The following is a 20,771-nucleotide window of genomic DNA, read 5'->3' as shown; positions in this document are numbered from 1 at the left end:
AACACGAGAGAGAAAAAACACTCCACAAGCCAGACAAGGGATATGACTTCAACTTTTCAATAGTCAACTCGACCCCTGAAGATCCGGGTTAAAAGTGATCTTCATTAACCCATACTTGTGAGATGACTGAGGATCGTGAATGTGTGTGCCCTCACATCCTAATTACCAATCTGTGGCCCTTTCGCACGAGTAATAGTGTAATCGTATTTATGACCCCTATTTGGATCGAGATACATTCAAAGCATGTCTCTCCGTGATTGTCATTTATACATATTATGTACGTTGAAATCACATGCTGGGCCACGGCGGGACGTTATTTCTTACTCGATGCGTCATATTTAATCTCCGGATTTTCGAAGTTTGGCCAGGGACTCAGATAGTTACATGGTAAAGTCTTTTAATACAAACATTGAGCTTATCGGTCATTAATACCAACCAGTCAGTAGTGTTGATACACGGGTGGCCATAAAAGAAGGCCATAGTACGAAACAATCTCTTTTATTTATCCGCGAAATGCAGTGGATAGAGTAACTGTGGAAAGGCGAAGCGGGATTCAAGATAAAGAAGATGAGACTCAACTTTGATGATGTACTGCGGCACCTGGGGGAGTTTGGACGCTATCAGAAATGGATGTGTTTTCTTCTCTGTCTGCCTGGACTCAGCTATGGTGTCAGGATGATGATCAGTGTGTTTCTTCTCAACGTTCCAGAACACAGGTGTGTTGGCAAACAGCAAGTTTAATTCAATGGCCTTGAAATGTATGCTAAATAGTATCACCATATTAATGTGTGTTGGCCAACAGCAAGTTTAATTCAATGGCCTTGAAATGTATGTTAAATAGTATCACCATATTAATGTGTGTTGGCCAACAGCAAGTTTAATTCAATGGCCTTGAAATGTATGTTAAATAGTATCACCATATTAATGTGTGTTGGCCAACAGCAAGTTTAATTCAATGGCCTTGAAATGTATGCTAAATAGTATCACCATATTAATGTGTGTTGGCCAACAGCAAGTTTAATTCAATGGCCTTGAAATGTATGTTAAATATGTATCACCATATTAATGTGTGTATGGCCAACAACAAGTTTAATTCAATGGCCTTGAAATGTATGCTAAATAGTATCACCATATTAATGTGTGTTGGCCAACAGCAAGTTTAATTCAATGGCCTTGAAATGTATGTTAAATAGTATCACCATATTAATGTGTGTGTTGGCCAACAGCAAGTTTAATTCAATGGCCTTGAAATGTATGTTAAATAAGTATCACCATATTAATGTGTGTTGGCCAACAGCAAGTTTAATTCAATGGCCTTGAAATGTATGCTAAATAGTATCACCATATTAATGTGTGTTGGCCAACAGCAAGTTTAATTCAATGGCCTTGAAATGTATGCTAAATAGTATCACCATATTAATGTGTGTTGGCCAACAGCAAGTTTAATTCAATGGCCTTGAAATGTATGCTAAATAGTATCACCATATTAATGTGTGTTGGCCAACAGCAAGTTTAATTCAATGGCCTTGAAATGTATGCTAAATAGTATCACCATATTAATGTGTGTTGGCCAACAGCAAGTTTAATTCAATGGCCTTGAAATGTATGTTAAATAGTATCACCATATTAATGTGTGTTGGCCAACAGCAAGTTTAATTCAATGGCCTTGAAATGTATGCTAAATAGTATCACCATATTAATGTGTGTTGGCCAACAGCAAGTTTAATTCAATGGCCTTGAAATGTATGTTAAATAGTATCACCATATTAATGTGTGTTGGCCAACAGCAAGTTTAATTCAATGGCCTTGAAATGTATGCTAAATAGTATCACCATATTAATGTGTGTTGGCCAACAGCAAGTTTAATTCAATGGCCTTGAAATGTATATAAAATAGTATCACCATATTAATGTGTGTTGGCCAACAGCAAGTTTAATTCAATGGCCTTGAAATGTATGCTAAATAGTATCACCATATTAATGTGTGTTGGCCAACAGCAAGTTTAATTCAATGGCCTTGAAATGTATGTTAAATATTATCACCATATTAATGTGTGTTGGCCAACAGCAAGTTTAATTCAATGGCCTTGAAATGTATGTTAAATATTATCACCATATTTGTGTGTGTTGGTCAACAGCAAGTTTAATTCAATGGCCTTGAAATGTATGCTAAATAATATCACCATATAAATGTGTGTTGGCCAACAGGAAGTTTAATTCAATGGCCTTGAAATGTTTGTTAAATGGTATCACCATGTTAATGTTGTACTTGAATGTATAGTCACTCAATTACATCGGAGGTATTTATGCAACTTGTGCTGTTTTTTTTAAATATGATGTTTTATACAACTTGAAGAAATTAGTATTATAACAGCATTTATAATTCGAATTTCGAATCAAAATACCTACCAAAGGGCTGTAGTATGTCTTGAAACATAATTGATCTTATAGAAACTATTTCTTATAACTACATTGTCCACTCAACAAGCAGCGTACCCATGTCTACTGCAACTGAACTTGAATCAGTGCGTGTGTTAGGTTTTACGAAGCTTTTAGACATATCTTACAACGTTATTGTAGCCATGTGGAAAATCGAACCCGGCTCTTCGGGGTGACGAGCGCAAATGTTAACTACTGGGCTACCCTACCGCCCCGCTAGATCTTTTTAACCAAACATGCTATGAACTAAATATGAGTGTGAGAGAGCTTTGCGCCGCTATTAGCAATAATCCAACAAAATCGCGGCGGGGGACACCAGAAATGGGGTTCACACGTTGTACCCAGATAGGGAATTGAACTAGGGTCTTCGGCGTGACGAGCGAACGCTTTGACCCCTAGCCTACCCCACCGCCCCGAAAATATATCACCATCGCCCCAAATACATGTATGAGACAGATAGTGCACTTAGTCTGTGCTAAACTAATAAACAGGTTGAATTTTATGTCCAGTTCCACGGTCCCGATATGCTTTGAGCAAACAACACCGGTGGCAAAAGAACTTTACTTGCTGCACAGGAGACAGGAGTTATTCTTCAAGACACTTTGTATGACAACCACTATGATTCTGATCATTTGATTTGTTAAACATCAGCGGACTGTGTTCAGAGACCGCCAGAGACGATGAGACTGATAGAGAAATTTATATCTCGGTTCAAGATCAAGATTCAGATCTCAAAACTTCTTAAACTGTTAAATCCTTGTAAACGTCCAACTGCCTTTGGTTTGTGTTGTCTAGTATCTTTGGGTTTAATGACATTCGTATCTCCATGGTGTTTCAATAAGAAACGACGCTGAACAGAGGTTAAATGTAGACACTATGCATTGTGATCATGTACTACAGGTGCGCCATTCCCGGCTATGACAACGACACCTACGATGTCCAGTCTGACAGCCACGCCCACCTTATCAACGCTACCATCCCCTACATCATGAGGGACGGCAAACAGCAGCTTGATCGTTGTCACATCTACTCTGACAATTATGATATCACCAATGTTAGCGCCAATCGTGCAGTCCTCGGCTGTAAGAAGTGGGTGTATGACAAGTCAGTGTTCGAGTTCACTGCTTCAATGGAGGTAAACGTTCATGTTCTAAGCCACAAATTATGAGCCTTTTATGCAACTCTTAAAAGTATATTTTTCAAAAATCATTTAACATGATTAAACTGATCTGCCTTGACTCACATTTATTGATGATGCTTTGAAATTGTCACTGTTCCGTTCCGTTTTGACCCGTGAAGATCCGGTTAGAATTGATTTTCAGTAACCCATGCTTGTTGTAAGAGGCGACTAACGAGATCGGGTGGTTAGGCTTGCTGACTTGGTTGACACATGTCATCGTATCCCAATTGCATAGATCGATGTTCATGCTTTTGGTCACTGGAATGTCTGGTCCAGACTCGATTATTTACAGACCGCTAGAATATTGGTGAATGCGGCGTAAAACTAAACTCTCTCACTCACTTCATTCAGTTTAGTTTTGTGTGTGACGACGCCATACTCGCAACTCATTGTAAGATGATCTACATGTTTGGATGCTTCTTTGGGGCTTTTGCTGCTGGAACCCTTGGAGACAAGTGAGTCCATAAAATCTTTAGTCCAAAATGATGAACATTTTCAATAAAGTTGTAAACATATAAATCGTGTGTGTGTGTGTTTCCGAAAATAGGATTTGCAATTCTGATATATCGTCTATTTGTACATATTAATGTTGCTCACGAAGCCACGTTTCTTGTCCACATCTTAGTTCTCAGGTCTCTTAATATGAAACTATTCTACTTTTCTCAAACAATCACATGATGTCCACAATCCTTAAAGAAGGAAATATTGAAATTTGGTGCATCAATCAGACTCAGTGCAAGTATCACATTTCTTTGCGGTTTGCTAGACTCGGTCGGAAGAAGGCTCTATATCTGTGTATTGTGCTCCTAACTGCTGGCGGCATCATCCTGAACTGGTCCAGCAACTTCGTCATGTTCGTCATCCTCCGCTTTATCAACGGTGCCTCATCAACCGGGGTCTATTCCACCTCTTTCGTAATTGGTAAATGATAAAGTGATCAAATTATCTGAATAGACTCATACGCTTGACTCTGTAATGGCGTGTCCGGTTACAAAAGTTACCAGTGTACCAGCTTGGCTGTATCTTCGATTCCTTCCAGGAATGCTAAAAACCTACTTAAGATTGCCATTACAATCTTTATTAATCCGATTTAACGACACCAACCAGTAATATTTCATATAGCAATGCCCCAACATTACCTATCACTGCCGCGTATGCTTTCAGCATAAAAAATGACAGCCAAATGGTATCAATACAAAAGATATGTTACTTATGTCGTCGAAATATGAATTAAATGTGGAACAAGTAATAGTATTGATATTTTGCTAAGAAAGATTTTGAAATGCCAAACTCAAATTTGTTTCACTACATTTATAGGTATGGAGGTGGTAGGTCCCTCGAAGCGTGTCTTTACGGGGGTATTTATCCCAGTATTCTTTGCCCTTGGTATGACGATCCTGTCGGGAGTTGCCTACTTCATCCGAGACTGGCATACCCTGGAGCTAGCCATGGCGGTCCCTGTGGGCATCTTCCTCGTATACTGGTGGTCAGTGCTGAATATTATGCTGATAGTTGTATCAGCAAAGGTTGAGTTTGCAACAACTTCTAAACTAAATATATCCAATTCGTGATACATAAGACACCGTATACAGAAACAACGTTTGCATTGAAATATACAGATGGTTGTTATTTAGCCAGTGTGTGAATTGAAATACATTTCCTAGTGTTCAATATATCACAACGATTCGATTCTGCAAATCAGCCAATCTTATTATAGATGAAATTCTGTGGAAATCTTGTAGAAATTGGATCGTCTCCCGAAAAGAATGAATATATAAATTTCCTACAGCCAATAAATGTATACCTTGTATTCACTGTTCCGTTCTATAAATGAACCAGATGATTCTTTCTTCCTTTCATATGCTAAACGAGAGTTTGCAGTTGGACACATGAAGGGTCGGATCATGTTCCGTATTTGATTTTCTATAAAAAAGTATTGATCTTTATTGCAGGCTCATTCCTGAATCTCCAAGATGGCTGATGAACGAGTCCCGTTATCAGGAAGCGGAAGTGATCATACGCCGTGCAGCGAATGTGAACAAAGTAAAGCTACCTGACAATTTCTTTGAACAACCAGAGAAGGCAGAAGACGAAACTATTGACACGCCCAAGGGCAGCTTCTTTCAGCTCTTCACCACCACAGTCATGTGTATACGAACTCTTATTATATTCTTTAACTGGTAACGTGGCATTGTGGAATTCATTTTCATATTATAATACTACTGCTCTTTCATTACAAATAATACATTTTACAGCCATTGTGCAGTTATTGTGCTTCTGTTGTCCTTTCCATTTCAAACACATCTTCTCTGGAAAATCAAAAGGGAAATATTGAGTGGCGTTCATATTTAAGTTCGCGTTAATGGTTATGCTAATATACAAATGTTGGTAGGTGAACAGGAACGAGATACCTTCAGTTGGAACTGGCATTAACAGAAGTATACTTTAAGTAGGGAACTATGAAATGTATGTTTGAACCTTTCATCAAGGATGGTGGTCAGCATGGTGTACTATGGCCTGTCCCTCAACTCGGACAACCTTGGGGCAGGCAGCCTCCACCTCAACTTCCTGCTGGTGGGGCTGGTGGAATTGCCGGCCTGTGCTCTTGTCCTGCTACTGCTCAACAGACTGGGGAGGAAGATCTTGCACTGTGGTTCTATGTTGCTAGGAGGAGTGTCTTGTATCCTTACCATCTTCACCATCCTATATGCTGACCAGTGTACGTAAACATGACTTTGCTTCTTTCTCTGTCAAACCCTTACCCTTATTCATTGTCAAGGAACGCTTCTTCTCCTATTTTAGCATTGAACACCGAGCCTTATTCTGTCCTTTGTTATTCGAGGAGTATGTCCTGAAGATCCTTATCATATGCTTGGATTATTCTTCCTCACCATAGTTCATGTCTGGAACTTAATTGTGTCACCAAGTAAACGAGAAATGTGTATTGGTGTGTGTATTACTAAGAAAGTGTAATCCCAAGTATAACATATGCTGTATAGGAAGAGTGTTGCATTGCAGCATTACAGTGGGTCACAGTTCTGCTCGCTATGATCGGAAAGCTTGGGGCAGCAGCAGGCTTTGCTATCATCTACATCTTCTCCTCAGAACTCTTCCCAACCGTCATTCGCCACTCTGCAGCCGGAGCAAGTTCCTCCTTGGCCCGACTGGGAGGCATGATAGCACCGTATATAGCAGACTGGGTATGTTTTGAAAACAGATATCTGCTATCCACGTAAAAATATGTATTAAATTTCGCTCATGATCGAGTTACTAGTTGGTTGGTTTGTTGTTTAACGCCGCACTGGGCAAGATTCCAGCTATATGGCGGCGGTCTGTAAATGATAGAGTTGGGACCACGCCATCCAGTGATCAACAACATGAGCATAGATCTACGTCGAGTGTCTAAACTAGAGTACATACTCATATTTTAGATGAACAGTACGGACGAACAAAAAATATGAATATGAACGCATTTCAATACCATACTTTTGAGAATACTCATTTCAAAGGGCAAGTTTGTTGGCTGATGTTGTTCAGCTTGACCTGAGCTACTCCTACCGGAAACACTCAACATTCCGGACCATCGAGGACGGAATCAAGTTTGGAGGTCAAATGAAGACATTTTCAACAAAATATCTGGTCGAGTTAACTTCATTAAATAGGGGAGCAGAGGATGTTGTTATGGTTGCGTTCGTGCGAAACATACATACATGGATTCGTTACAGAACTTGTCCCGGAAAACAACAATTCTGAAAAAACAATCATTTCATGTTTTAATTAAATTGTTTTTACAGTCATATGCTATCTAGTTTGGTTTACTAACTTTAAACGGTACGTCACAATCCGATTACTTTCACAGTCCGATTCACTCTCGCTATCACTCTCTCCACCCAGTTCTATTCGGCCCAGGGTTGCACTGGAAACTCCAGTTGCTGCTGCTGCTCGCTGCCTAAAAGCCCGAATAGGAAACATTAAACCATCTGTAGCTTTCTTTTTTAAAGAAAGTTAGTACATTGCTGGCGATTTCTCGACACTGATATGTCAAACGGCGACCTTGTCTCGGCTGTTCGGACGTGTTGACAATCAGCTGACAAAGGCTGAACACTTGTGAAGGCACGCAATGCCCCTTGATCAGGTCACAATAATAGACCCAACCAGAGTTGTGACACGGTCGACGCAACACGAAGATCATTAGTATTCACTTGATCAGGTCAAGCTGAACAACTCTTGGGTGGAAGAACAATACGATGAAAGATTAAACTCTCGATGTTGATACTGAGCGGCAACCATAACCAATATTAAACACGTGTGGTATTTTACCTTTCAGAAGGGCAACAAGGACTTTCTCTGCTTGCAATACCTGATTCCACAGACTTGGATGTGAATCACCCAACTCAAAACAGACAACCACTGGATCAAGCCAATATTTGATGTTTGTCTTAATGTGCATTTTTTAAGTCAACCTCACTTATGCTTTGTATGTGAGCACTATTGTCAATATGAAAGATATGGAAAGGAAGTTTAGTTTACGAACTTTTAAACGACTGTTCTCACATAAGTTTTCTTGAGTGTAAAAGTAACCATTCTCTTCCTTGCCGCATGTGGTATCCTAACATGGTTTGCCCTGTATGACGCACTTGCATGTTCTGTATCACGATGCGAGATTAAAAATAATATTACATCAGATACGCCTTGTTCATCATTCTGAAGACATTACAAAAAAGAATTGCCTGCTATCATCGTATTTACTCTGTACTATGGTGTTGTCATTAGTTTAATTTGAAATTAAACAGCTGAAATAGTTTATCGATGTGTAGCAAGTTAATGTGGAACGCCGTATTTGTCAAAAATATATCTTTTGTCATTTTAATGAAGAATATATCACTACTTCATGACCTGGGCCTAGATTTTCGAAGCTCTCTTAGCGCTAAGATAGTCGTAAGGTAATGTTAATGTATGGCACTTACGACTATCTTAGAGCTAAGAGAGCTTCGAAAATCTAGGCCCTGGTCAGAGGTCTGTCATGTATTACGTAGCCAATTTAGAAGCATTATTGGTTCCTTATTAACGTTCCTAAAACATGAATACATAATGTTTTTTAGAAAGTGGTCAGATGTAACACATGTTATATTTCAATTTACACTTTCTCTGTAATGTACAGATCCTAGTACTTTTGTTAGGTTTGTCCCTTCCGGGATTCGAACCCGCACTCTCAGAGTCAGGCACCTAATTGCCAGCACACAAGGATCACGTACAGTGTACATATGTACCCCTCTGACAGGTGCACATTGACACAGCTCACACGGCCGAAACAATGAATAGACAATGACATCCGGAAAGTGTAATATACAGTATATAACATATGTACCTTTCCTTAAAATAGTAATTATACTGAGACAATGGCATAAAGACAATCGTAGTCTGTCTAAACACAGACAAAAGGTAATCGTACCAAACACATGACAATTGTACTAAACTTTTGTTACACATCTAAGAATATCTACAGATATATTGGCAGGAATGTGAAACATCCAACGCGCAGAATAAAGCTAAGAACGTCATTTTGCTGGTATTGAAATAACAGTTAGAAGTACTGAAAAACTGTGCATACAAAAAATTTAAAATCTAAATTTATCAAACCTGTGTAGACACATAAGGATTTAAATTCAGAGATTAGTGACATGTATCCAACATGCATGCACGTGCCACGTTCCGTGACGTTAGTGGGTTCGTCCTTGAGACGTGCAATACGTTGTTGCACGTGCATTCCGGGAAAGAGAAACAGAGCAAATGAATGCCACACAATAATGTCACTTTGGAAAGCTCAACCCCTGCCCTTGCGATCGTTCAAAAACTTAAACGGCTATTGAAACGCATAGCATGCCAAGGCTCACGTCTGCACAACGTCATGAGGCCATTGGGATGGTCCGTGGGGGGAATGTCTCAACGACAAGTGGCTGCACATTTCCACTGCCACCGGAACACCATTTCTGCACTGGTGAGACGCTACCAGAACACAAATGACGTCATCGATCGGCCACGTTCTGGACGTCCACGTGTAACAACGCCAAGACAGGACAGATGGATAAGGGTGACCCATCTTCGCCACAGGTTTCAGACTGCAGTGATGACTGCCCGAACCATCCCAGGACTTCACCGTATCCACCCCAACACAGTTCGACAACGTTTACGTCATCACGGGATCAGACCACGACGTCCAGCCATACGGCCTATCCTGACACAACGTCATCGACAAGCTCGCCGAATGTGGTGCCGAAATCATGTCCGCAGACCCTTGTTTTGGTGGAGAAATGTTGTTTTTTACAGATGAGTCCAGGTTTAACATTTCCCATAGTGATGGACGTCAACGTGCCTATAGACGCGTGGGAGAACGTTATGCACAGGCCTGTGTCTTGGAGAGGAATCGCTTTGGTGGTGGTTCCGTGATGATTTGGGGTGGAATAACAGCACGCCAAACAACTCCTTTGGTGCTTGTTCAGGGCAACTTAACTGGTGTAGGCTACAGGGATCAGATTCTTCGCGCCCTCATACTGCAAGGGTTGCTATGGATTTCTTGCAACACCACAACGTTGACTTACTGCCTTGGCCTGCACATTCACCGGATCTCTCCCCGATAGAGCATGTTTGGGACGAGATGGATCGACGTCTACGCCGTCTTCCTCATCCGCCAGATAACGTCCTTGACCTTGCAACAGAACTTGAGAGAATCTGGCGTGACATCCCACAAGCCTTCCTTGCACGTTTGATAGGGGGCTGTATGCGTCGTCGATGCACTGCCGTTCTCAATGCCGATGGTGGACATACCCGTTATTGAGCTTGTGACATGGTCGTTTGACCCCTGTCCCGCTTGTGGACTCGTGACGTCATTGTGATTGACTTTTCAATTGAAATTCTCCCGACTTGTTATGGTCTCATCATCCCTCCATTAAAGTTTATACAATGTATGTACCTTTTACATTGTTATCGTACTTATCCACTGGGATAATATTTTGACAATGCACAGTTTCTTTATGTGGCTAGTATATAATTGTCCACTATTGATGTGTGTCTGTTCCTACAGCATGGCACGTATCTTGGCTGTTATCCTGCTAGTCTGTTATACAGGGACCCTATCTACAAAGCGTTCGACTTTACGACCTTTCGTAACTCTATACTACATTGGCTTACGACTGATATATTCATGAGTAAAGTGTGAACGGTTGATTGGTATTTACACAATAATGAAGATGTACAAGGTTAGAGGATGTTTACACAAACAGGCAATTGTTTCACACGCAGAATTAGCTGGCGTGTGAAGATCGCTATGTGCAGTTGACTTACACGTATACATGTAGTCTGAACGTTCTTCCTTGCTTTACCCTTTACCATCATCTACCAGTACACATACTTGTTGTCAACAGACAGAAATCTGCCACCACCTGGCTGAAACAGTTGGATATTAATGCATGCGTGAGATTTTATTCACATAATCGTAAAACAGATTCAGTTTTAACACATAATCCCTTACCGTATCACTGACAATCGGCAGTCACATTATACTCCAGCAGCCTCCAGGCTATGGTTGTGTAACGTAACAACACTTTGAGCAGCTTGTCATTTCTACATAACTTTTGAAGCGTGTCAGTATGACTGGCTAAAAGGGTGTTTGATCAGTGGTTCGACATTCAAGGCTGTTTCATGGTAGATATGTGGTAACATTTTCAAATTTAAGATAATCGTGCCCAAACTCTTTCCCACTGTAAATCCAATTTTTGGGTTGTACCATGTGTTCGCGTGTATGTTCAGGTGAACACTTGACGTGAATGGTAATCTTGACGTGTGCCACCCGCTGGGCAGGAAACGCTCACCTTTTCAAGAATACTCGGCATTTATATACATATGCCCATGGTGTTGTCGGAGTCGTAGAACAGAACCTGCTCTGAAGAGAATGTCTTGTTGATGTGCAGAAGGATTTGCAGCATTTTTCATTATGTTAATTCTGTTGTAACGATCTCCAGAAGCATAAACTGTACGGGTAAATGAACCACACAATCTTCATGCAGTACATCCACTTGGAAGGATATGAATGGTAGAAGCATCACCACTGGGGATGAAGCAGAGCTATGCTCTCAAATTGGTATTGTCCTTCCTTCATGTGGCCGACGATGGTTGACATAAGTAGGCGTGATAAAGTTCCATTACACTTATTTAATAAGAAAACAACACAGTTCTAACTGACTTCCTTCAATGTATCAGTGAAGAGCTGGAGCTTTCCTGATAGCAGTACTCAAACTCAGTCCCCAAACATTAAGATGATGAAATTGTCCTAGTTAAGTAATGTCTATTCTATATTTATCCTACTTGTGGCCATTTTAAATGAGTATTGTCTTTGAAGTCAAGCAGTGTATTTATTATAGTCCATATTTGGAATGGTATTCATTCAAGGCATGTCTCTGCGTGCTTCTCAGTCTAACCAATGAAATTTGAAGCTGAGATAAAAAGCTTTGTCATGGGTGTGTGTTAGTCGTATTTGATGCCTTTAAGGCCCAGTAGACGAGTACACGAGCTAGACAGCAGAGATGAGACTCAACTTCGATGATGTTCTGCGGCACCTGGGGGAGTTTGGACGCTATCAGAAATGGGTTTACTTTCTTCTATGTCTCCCTGGACTCAGCTATGGTGTCAGGATGATGATCAGTGTGTTTCTCCTCAAAGTTCCTGAACACAGGTGAGTATGCCAGCATAGCAAAGTTAATTACATTGAATAAGGCGAAGTGATGAATGAAAACAATGTCAATATCTAAAGCTTATACCTGAATATGTATTCACGTCATAACATTACATTTCTTGCAATTCTGAATATATTCTACAAGGAGCATTGTGTTATAGCACCATTTCTGAGATTTCTTACACGTTAGGTATTCTTACCATTAAATTGTATTCATTTGTTACATTGTTCTGTTTAAATATTAATTGTTAATATCCTGCAAACTGATATTAAATTTCCCATTTCTAAAACTATGCAATACAGTTTTGAAAAAGAGGTTGGATGTTTAGGGTCACATTCAATACTGGACAACAATTCAGAATGATGCCTTTTGGTGAAACAAAACTTTTATCACCGAGAAACAGAATGCATCAGGCCTATCCTCCTACACTCCGTACCACGATATCAAGTACAGGTTGTTGTCTTTGGTGTGTATTACCTGATTTCTCTCACTTTAATGGCATTGTTAACTCCATAGTGTATCTTTGTCAATCGACGCTGAACACAAGCTGAAGTTATGTACACTGTGTATTGTTCTACAGGTGCGCCATCCCCGGCTATGACAACGACACCTACTATGTACAGTCTGACAGCCACGCCAACCTGATCAACGCTACCATCCCCTACGTCATGAGGGACGGCAAACAGCAGCTTGATCGTTGTCACATCTACTCTGACAATTATGATATCACCAATGTTAGCGCCAATCGTGCAGTCCTCGGCTGTAAGAAGTGGGTGTATGACAAGTCAGTATTCGAGTTCACTGCTGCAATGGAGGTAAATGTTCATTTTCTACGTTATACTGCTTCAATGGAAGTAAATGTTAATTTGCAATGATTTATGTTGGGGTAAATTAATACAATACTCAAATGTATGTAAAAGCCCAAACATTTTAACAGTGTTAAACTTGCGAATGGTCGGCTTCATTGGCAAGTCCCCAATGATTAAAAAATCCGATTTTAACTGGTACTGTGGCACTGATCTGAACTTAATGCTTGTACTCTCCAGAACAGTTTAATGATACAATGTTCACAGACCGCACTCTTTCATTCAGTTCAACTTTGTGTGTGACGACGCCATACTGGCAACTCATTCTACGATGCTGTTTATGTTGGGGTGCTTCTTTGGAGCATTTGCATCAGGAGCCATTGGAGACAAGTGAGTCCGTATAATGAACAGTCCAATGATAACAAAGTAAACAATTTATACAAAATAACAAGATACGTTAGTTCTAACATTGCAGAACTGTGGTTATGAACTTAAATGCACTGTACATATTTTCTAAAAATAATATATTGTCCATTGGGACAGTTGGGACAGACCTTCACTATCACATTTGGTAAAATCACTTCTGACTTTAAATTTATGCTTATGACGTAGTGGGAAAGGTACAACGAACTCTGCTGTGGTGTACTTTTATATCACCCATAAAGTCCTGCTGCTATACTATTCCTTGAAATGGTAATCACGTGTTCCCAAATGAATATAAGATAGATCATTTTGAAACATGAAGAATGTGTTTACTAAACATTGCTTCGCCTCAGACCCACGAAATCCTCGTTACTATTTCGTCATTAAAATGTCTATCCCAAAGGAGTATTTGGTATTTCTGATAATTGGAGCATGCTGACGAGGCCAAAAAGAACCCGGTCTCCCGACAAAAGAACTTGTATACGACTAATTTCCTCTTACCACGACTGATACAGCTATCTTAGTTGAAAATATTGAACTTAGATGTTGTCCTAAAACCCCGAGACTCGAACTTGGGAAAGATTTCGTTTCATGGTTAATTTCTGAACATTTGACGAATCCGAGCAGTATTTTGACTACAGTCATGATCTTCTTCCTGGTCGGTTTTAGGATATTAATGTCCCATTTAACCCCTCGCCTGCAGGTCTCCTGATTAATTAACCTCCAGAATAAGTCCAAGTTGGGTGCTGAACGCATTATCGTGACCAATTTCGATTTCAAAAATAGCAATTTGCAATATCAACTGAGTATTACGACTCTCTGTCGTCTTCTTTGCCAGAATTGGGCGGAAGAAGGCCCTATATTTGTGTATTGTGCTCCTAACTGCTGGCGGCATCATCCTGAACTGGTCCAGCAACTTCGTCATGTTCGTCATCCTCCGCTTCATCAATGGCGCCTCAGCAACCGGAATCTATACCACTTGCTTCGTAATGGGTAAAACATTACAACATTGCCTTAACCACTGTTAAAGATACACTAGAGTCTTGAATGATGTTACAGTATCCAACACACAAGCGTCAGTAATACCATATGTTCCTCAGCAAAGGAGTTAACCAGTTTCACCATTGTCGAAATAGGTTCGAATGTCTGAGTTACATTTTGACTGACCTAACGGGGTTATGCTTGGTCCAATCAAGAATGCAGTTGATTGCAGGATTTGCTAAACATGCTCACCGTCAACTAGCCATATACATGTCGTTTCCCATATTTTTCATGTCTGATATATACGTGCTCAAAACATTTCCAAAAGTCTTCGCTGCCATAACTACTGTAACCATACATACTTACAGTATTGATTGGAATCCTCGGGGTTTGGGGGACTAATTGTTGATTCCAAAAATGACGACAGGAACCTCTCCATGTGTTGGAATGACTGCTTATGATTCGGTACTTCAAATGGATTTTGAAGTCACTCTAATCATTTAAGTCATCGAGCAATTTCTTGTCTTCAAAGTCTTCAATGAATTTCAAGTCATCTCAACTTGATGACTTAAGAACCCTTTTTTTTCTAGACGAGCAATATTTCAGGGTTTGCTTTGGTACCCCCAAATGTCTTGAGTGTTCACGAATACAGCCCACCTGACACAGAAGGCTGCAGTGTTGGAGAGTACAGATTCTTTTAAACGTTCTTGACAGGTTCGACTAGGCATCGTTTCCTAAAAGAAATCCCATTCGTTGTCACGGCTGTGTATAAAGAGCGAACAGGCCTTAGCTTTGTACTACATGCATAAACATGCTCTAACCATACAAACCATACGAGCTATGCTTGTCAGAATAAAGTCTTCAGCTGCGATCTGAGTGTTCTGGCAGATCTGAACTGAGTGATCTGTCAGGATTGTTAGCACCAGTAATGACCGCTAGTACATACATCACTTACACCGCTAACTCCCTTCCCTATTCCTGTCGCTGCCACAATCATAACCATTATCAATGTTGTGGGTATTTCGTAAAGAAGCATGTGGAACAACCAAGGGTGACAATTTCTTAAGACAAATGGAAACAATGGACTTTGTTTAATCACATTGATAGGTATGGAGATAGTAGGACCCTCTAAACGTGTCTGGACGGGAATAATGATCGCAGCGTTCTTCGCTATTGGTATGACGATATTGTCTGGAGTTGCCTACTTCATTCGAGACTGGCATACCCTGGAGTTAGCCGTGGCAGTCCCTGTCGGCATCTTCCTCATTTACTGGTGGTAAGTGTTAAATACTATGTCATGATAAAAGTTGATCAGGGGGTTGATCTTCCACAAATTGCTACCCTGAATGTAAGCTATTAAATTTGGAGATGTAGAAACATTATTGTCTGTCTGGAAAATGAACATATGAATTGTTCTACAGCTAATAAATGAAACAGTTTACCTTGTATTCACAACCGAACACTTTTGATATGAATTAAACCACACGATTCCTTCTTCTTTTCAAATGTTAAACAGGAATTTGCAATTGCATACGTGAAATGCTTTAGGAGTTGGTTCATGCCGCTGTATTTGATTTATCTCAAAAGGAGTGTTAATCTTCATGACAGGCTCATTCCCGAATCTCCAAGATGGCTGATGAACGAGTTCCGTTATCAGGAAGCGGAAGTGATCATACGCCGCGCAGCGGACGTGAACAGAGTTAAGCTACCTGACAACTTGTTCGAACAGCAGGAGAAAACAGAGGCGGAAACTGATGATGCTAACAAGCCCAAGGGCAACTTCTTCCAGCTCTTCACCACTCCAGTCATGTGTATACGAACTCTTATTATATTCTTTAACTGGTAATGTGGTATTATTTCATTCATGTTCATATCCTAAAACATATTGCTGTATCTTTACAAATAATGCCCTTTACTGAGATCCTGCAGCTTTAAAACGCCACTTCAGAGCTGATATGAAGCAAAGATGAAACTGACTCACGTAATGCATCGCCGAAGTTATGTCTTATGGAATCTTCTCAGGAATAACAAATGAGAAATATGAAGGATTATTATTATTTTAATATAAATTTACTAATTGGTTAAAAAGAAAGAAAGAGATACCTTATGTTGAACTGACATAACCAAGATTTACATATTATCCATAACTGGCATATTATCCAGAAATCAAGGATCACTGAAATCAGGATCTCATGAAATACATGTGTATGTTTGATCCTTGCATCAAGGTTGGTGGTCAGCATGGTGTACTATGGCCTGTCTCTCAACTCGGACAACCTCGGGGCTGGCAGCCTCCACCTCAACTTCCTGCTGGTAGGGCTGGTGGAATTACCGGCCTGTGTTCTCGTCCTGCTACTGCTCAACAGACTAGGGAGGAAGATCATGCACTGTGCTTCTATGTTAATAGGAGGAGTGTCTTGTATCCTTACCATCTTCACCATCCTATATGCTGATCAGTGTACGTAAACATGACTTTGCTTCTTTCACTGTCAAATCCCTACCCTTATTCATTGTCAAAGAACCTTTCTTCTCCTGCTCAACTGATCAACAGACTAGGGAGGAAGATCGTGCACTGTACTTCTATGTTAATAGGAGGAGTGTCTTGTATCCTTAACATATTCACCATCTTATATGCCGGCCAATGTACGTTGACATCGTTTTAACTCTCCCACTTTATGTCAAACCCTTACACTTATTCATTTTAACGAGCCTCTCAGGGCATATTTGGCACTGAAGATGGGGCTCTGCCATGTGATGGGCACATACAGTGTTTGTCAGCTTCTGTGACTTTTATACCATATATTGTTCACAGAAGCTACAGGTCTTGGTAATATTGTCATTCGTAATTTAGGAAACAGTGACAAATTAACTGTAAAGAAATATGCATTTATAAATAAAGAAGTGTTTGCATTGTAGCATTGCAGTGGGTCACCGTCCTGTTGGCTATGATAGGAAAGCTTGGGACCACGGCAGGTTTTGTCATCATGTATATCTTCTCCTCGGAATTGTTCCCGACCGTCATTCGCCACTCTGCAACCGGGGCAAGTTGTTCCTTGGCCCGGATAGGAGGCATGATAGCACCGTATATAGCAGACTGGGTATGTTTGGCAAGCATATATCTTTGTTTTACGGGTCCAAATTAGTGCAACCATTTGAATTATAACACATTTAATCGACGAACGTCGCCTACTATAAAATGATAATGATCACTCTTGACCTCGTGAAAGGAGTCTAAGTCTGGCTTGAAATAAACACGTCAAAAACGTCTGTATTGATATTCAATTTTCTTGTTGGTTCGATAGTTTAATAATAATTAGTACTCAATTCAAAGGGCAAGTTTGTTGGCGGAGACTTCGGCCGCGCCCTGCCTCTGTTGATGTTTGGCAGTCTCTCCGTACTGGCAGGCCTGTTGGCCCTCCTCCTGCCGGAAACACTCAACAGAGACCTTCCAGAGACTATCGAGGACGGAATCAACTTTGGCAGGTAACAAACTTGCAGTTCAGGAAAAAGAGAGGCACTTCTTCATCTATGATGCTACCGAGACCAAAGGTCTACAATAATTCATGATACTGTTGCAGCCAAAGCTTTAAGGTCTACAATAATTCATGATACTGCTGATGACAAAGGTCTACAATAATTCACGATACTGTTGCAGCCAAAGGTCTACAATAATTCATGATACTGCTGAGGACAAAGGTCTACAATAATTCATGATACAGTTGCGGCCAAAGTTCTACAATAATTCATGATACTACTTAGACCAAAGGTCTACAATAATTCATGATACTGTTGCGGCCAAAGTTCTACAGTAATTCATGATACTACTGAGACCAAAGGGCTACAATAATTCATGATACTGTTGACAACAAAGGGCTACAATAATTCATGATATCACTGAGGCCATATATCCATAATACTTCATGATACTGTTGATGTCAAAGGTCTACAATAATTCATGATACTACTGAGACCACAGGGCTACAACAATTCATGATATCATTGAGGCCATATATCCATAATACTTCATGATACTGTTGATGACAAAGGTCTACAATAATTCATGATACTACTGAGACCAAAGGGCTACAACAATTCATGATATCATTGAGGCCATATATCCATAATACTTCATGATACTGTTGATGACAAAGGTCTACAATAATTCATGATACTACTGAGACCAAAGGGCTACAACAATTCATGATATCATTGAGGCCATATATCCATAATACTTCATGATACTGTTGATGACAAAGGTCTACAATAATTCATGATACTACTGAGACCAAAGGGCTACAACAATTCATGATATCATTGAGGCCATATATCCATAATACTTCATGATACTGTTGATGACAAAGGTCTACAATAATTCATGATACCATTGAGGCCAAAGGTCTACAAAACAAACACGTTCCTAGATTCATAGCAAGAGAAATGAACAAAGACTTAACCATCACATAGTTACTGTACAATCACTTGCAATTTCTTTACAGATGATGAGCGTTATATTTGTGGTAGAAATAGGTACTTTGATATTTTGCTCATAAAGGATTGTAATCAGGAACATATGAAGCGATCTGTGACCCAGATAACACCAGGCACCCAGTTCTCGTAATTACACATGGGCACACCTTTGATTTTAATATATGTGCACACCTTTGATTTTACAATTTATCTCCACGAAATGAAGCATTTAAACATTTTACTGCTATTGCTTATGATAACAAACAAACATAATTTCATGCAGAAACTGAATGATTAGGAGTACACATACATGTTCATTTAAGATTTGAAAGTCTGAACATAAATTGACGTTATATGAAAATGAGCGTTGAAAAATATTTTATTTTTCAAAATCGGAACTTCTGAATCATCACTGCCATTGATATTTACATGGTGATGTTTTCTATGTTTACAGACAACCCATTCGTCTCAGATCTACAGATGACAAAGGTTTGGTTACATTCTTTCAAATAAGTATCTTGCATGATGGTAGTGTTCCGATGGACTGTTAATGCACAAATACAAGTAGTCATGTTCCAATAATCAATTAAGTTTCCTGCTTCAAGCAATTTCACAGTAATATCCAAAGATCACAAAATTTCATTTCACTCAAGTGTATATCTATTTCGTGATATCACAGAAACGTGTCTATCATGAAAGTTCATACACCTCATATAGATAAAAATCTGGCATTGACCATGAACTATGCTTTTTTCCAGAAAAGCAAGAAGGTCTTTCGTTGCTTCCCATACCAGAATCCACAGACCTGGATGCGAATCACCAATCTCAACAAAGATAACCTCTGACTTCAGTCAATACTGGATGTTCTTCTTCGTGTGCATTTTAAACTTGTCACCACTGATAATTTTGTATGTAATCAGTATTAACACTCACAAAGGTGTAAAGAAAGATAAAGGAAAAGGAAGTGTATTTTGAGGACTTTTCAAAGATTTTTCAAGCAGTGAGTTGCTTCTCAACGTATTACGAAAGGAAAGCTACACAGACTCTCTTGAGGTAGACGAATTTTTGTTGTCTTTTCGTCATCTTATTAGTGACACATGAATGGATTAACGAGATTCACACTGCTCCATAACGTGTAGACCCCTGCGCACCCCAGAGCAGAATTTGTTTCCAATAACCTGTACTTACCGGACGATGCCTTAATGGATCAGATGATCAAGCTCGGTGGTGTCGCCATGGCGACGGATGATGCTCATAATATCACTCACTATTTTTCTCATCTAAACTCGGCCAGTGACAGGCCGCCATTAAGTAGGTGGTTATTGCTGATGTCGACGTTAATCAACAAACGTACAACAATCAATCAACGTAACAACAAAGTCAAGCGAAGGTGACCTCTTCGCAACAAACCGTTTAGCCGTGTGTTCATTTATATACATTTACCTTTTTTGTACTGTTTTCCAGATAGATGGAGTTTGCTCAATATGTTGTTGTACTAATGTTATTCTTACTTTACTACCTGTATTTCACACGCTTGGAAATGAATAAATGTACATGTGACTATGTATTTTTACAATGTCTGAAGATTTAAGGAATGGTGTTTTGTGAACGCTGGAATCGTAAAGGTAGTTAAAAGTATCAAAATATTGTCCAGAAAAGACTTTTAAAAGATACAAAGTAGAAGTATTTCCGACTACTTCTTTTGTCACTAAACTGACAATGACACGAATGCTACACGTCATAAGGA

General features: G+C 39.8%; 1 protein-coding gene across 1 annotated transcript; it reads left to right on the top strand.

Annotated features, from left to right (window-relative positions):
• The first annotated feature begins 311 nt into the window (after positions 1-311).
• LOC124263340 (organic cation transporter protein-like) lies at positions 312-19,575 on the top strand. Its single transcript, XM_046697918.1, has 10 exons — positions 312-716; positions 3,339-3,573; positions 3,970-4,073; positions 4,385-4,539; positions 4,936-5,104; positions 5,571-5,798; positions 6,108-6,337; positions 6,637-6,818; positions 17,889-18,040; positions 19,479-19,575. The coding sequence occupies exons 1-10, from the start codon at positions 568-570 to the stop codon at positions 19,573-19,575; spliced, it is 1,701 nt and encodes a 566-aa protein (XP_046553874.1). The 5' UTR covers positions 312-567.
• The last annotated feature ends 1,196 nt before the right edge of the window (positions 19,576-20,771 follow it).

The sequence above is a fragment of the Haliotis rubra genome, unplaced genomic scaffold (assembly GCF_003918875.1).
Source record: "Haliotis rubra isolate DU_JTF1 unplaced genomic scaffold, ASM391887v1 Scf88, whole genome shotgun sequence".
In the NCBI taxonomy this organism is placed as follows: Eukaryota; Metazoa; Mollusca; class Gastropoda; order Lepetellida; family Haliotidae; genus Haliotis; species Haliotis rubra.
This window is presented reverse-complemented; position numbering and strand designations above follow the sequence as displayed.

Bases quoted from the DNA above. Each gene is read 5' to 3' on its own strand.
- LOC124263340 (XM_046697918.1), top strand. From the start codon at position 568: ATGAGACTCAACTTTGATGATGTACTGCGGCACCTGGGGGAGTTTGGA. The intron at 4,540-4,935 runs GTAAATGATAAA...CTACATTTATAG, and splicing joins TTCCACCTCTTTCGTAATTG to GTATGGAGGTGGTAGGTCCC. The intron at 6,338-6,636 runs GTACGTAAACAT...GTTGCATTGCAG, and splicing joins CATCCTATATGCTGACCAGT to CATTACAGTGGGTCACAGTT.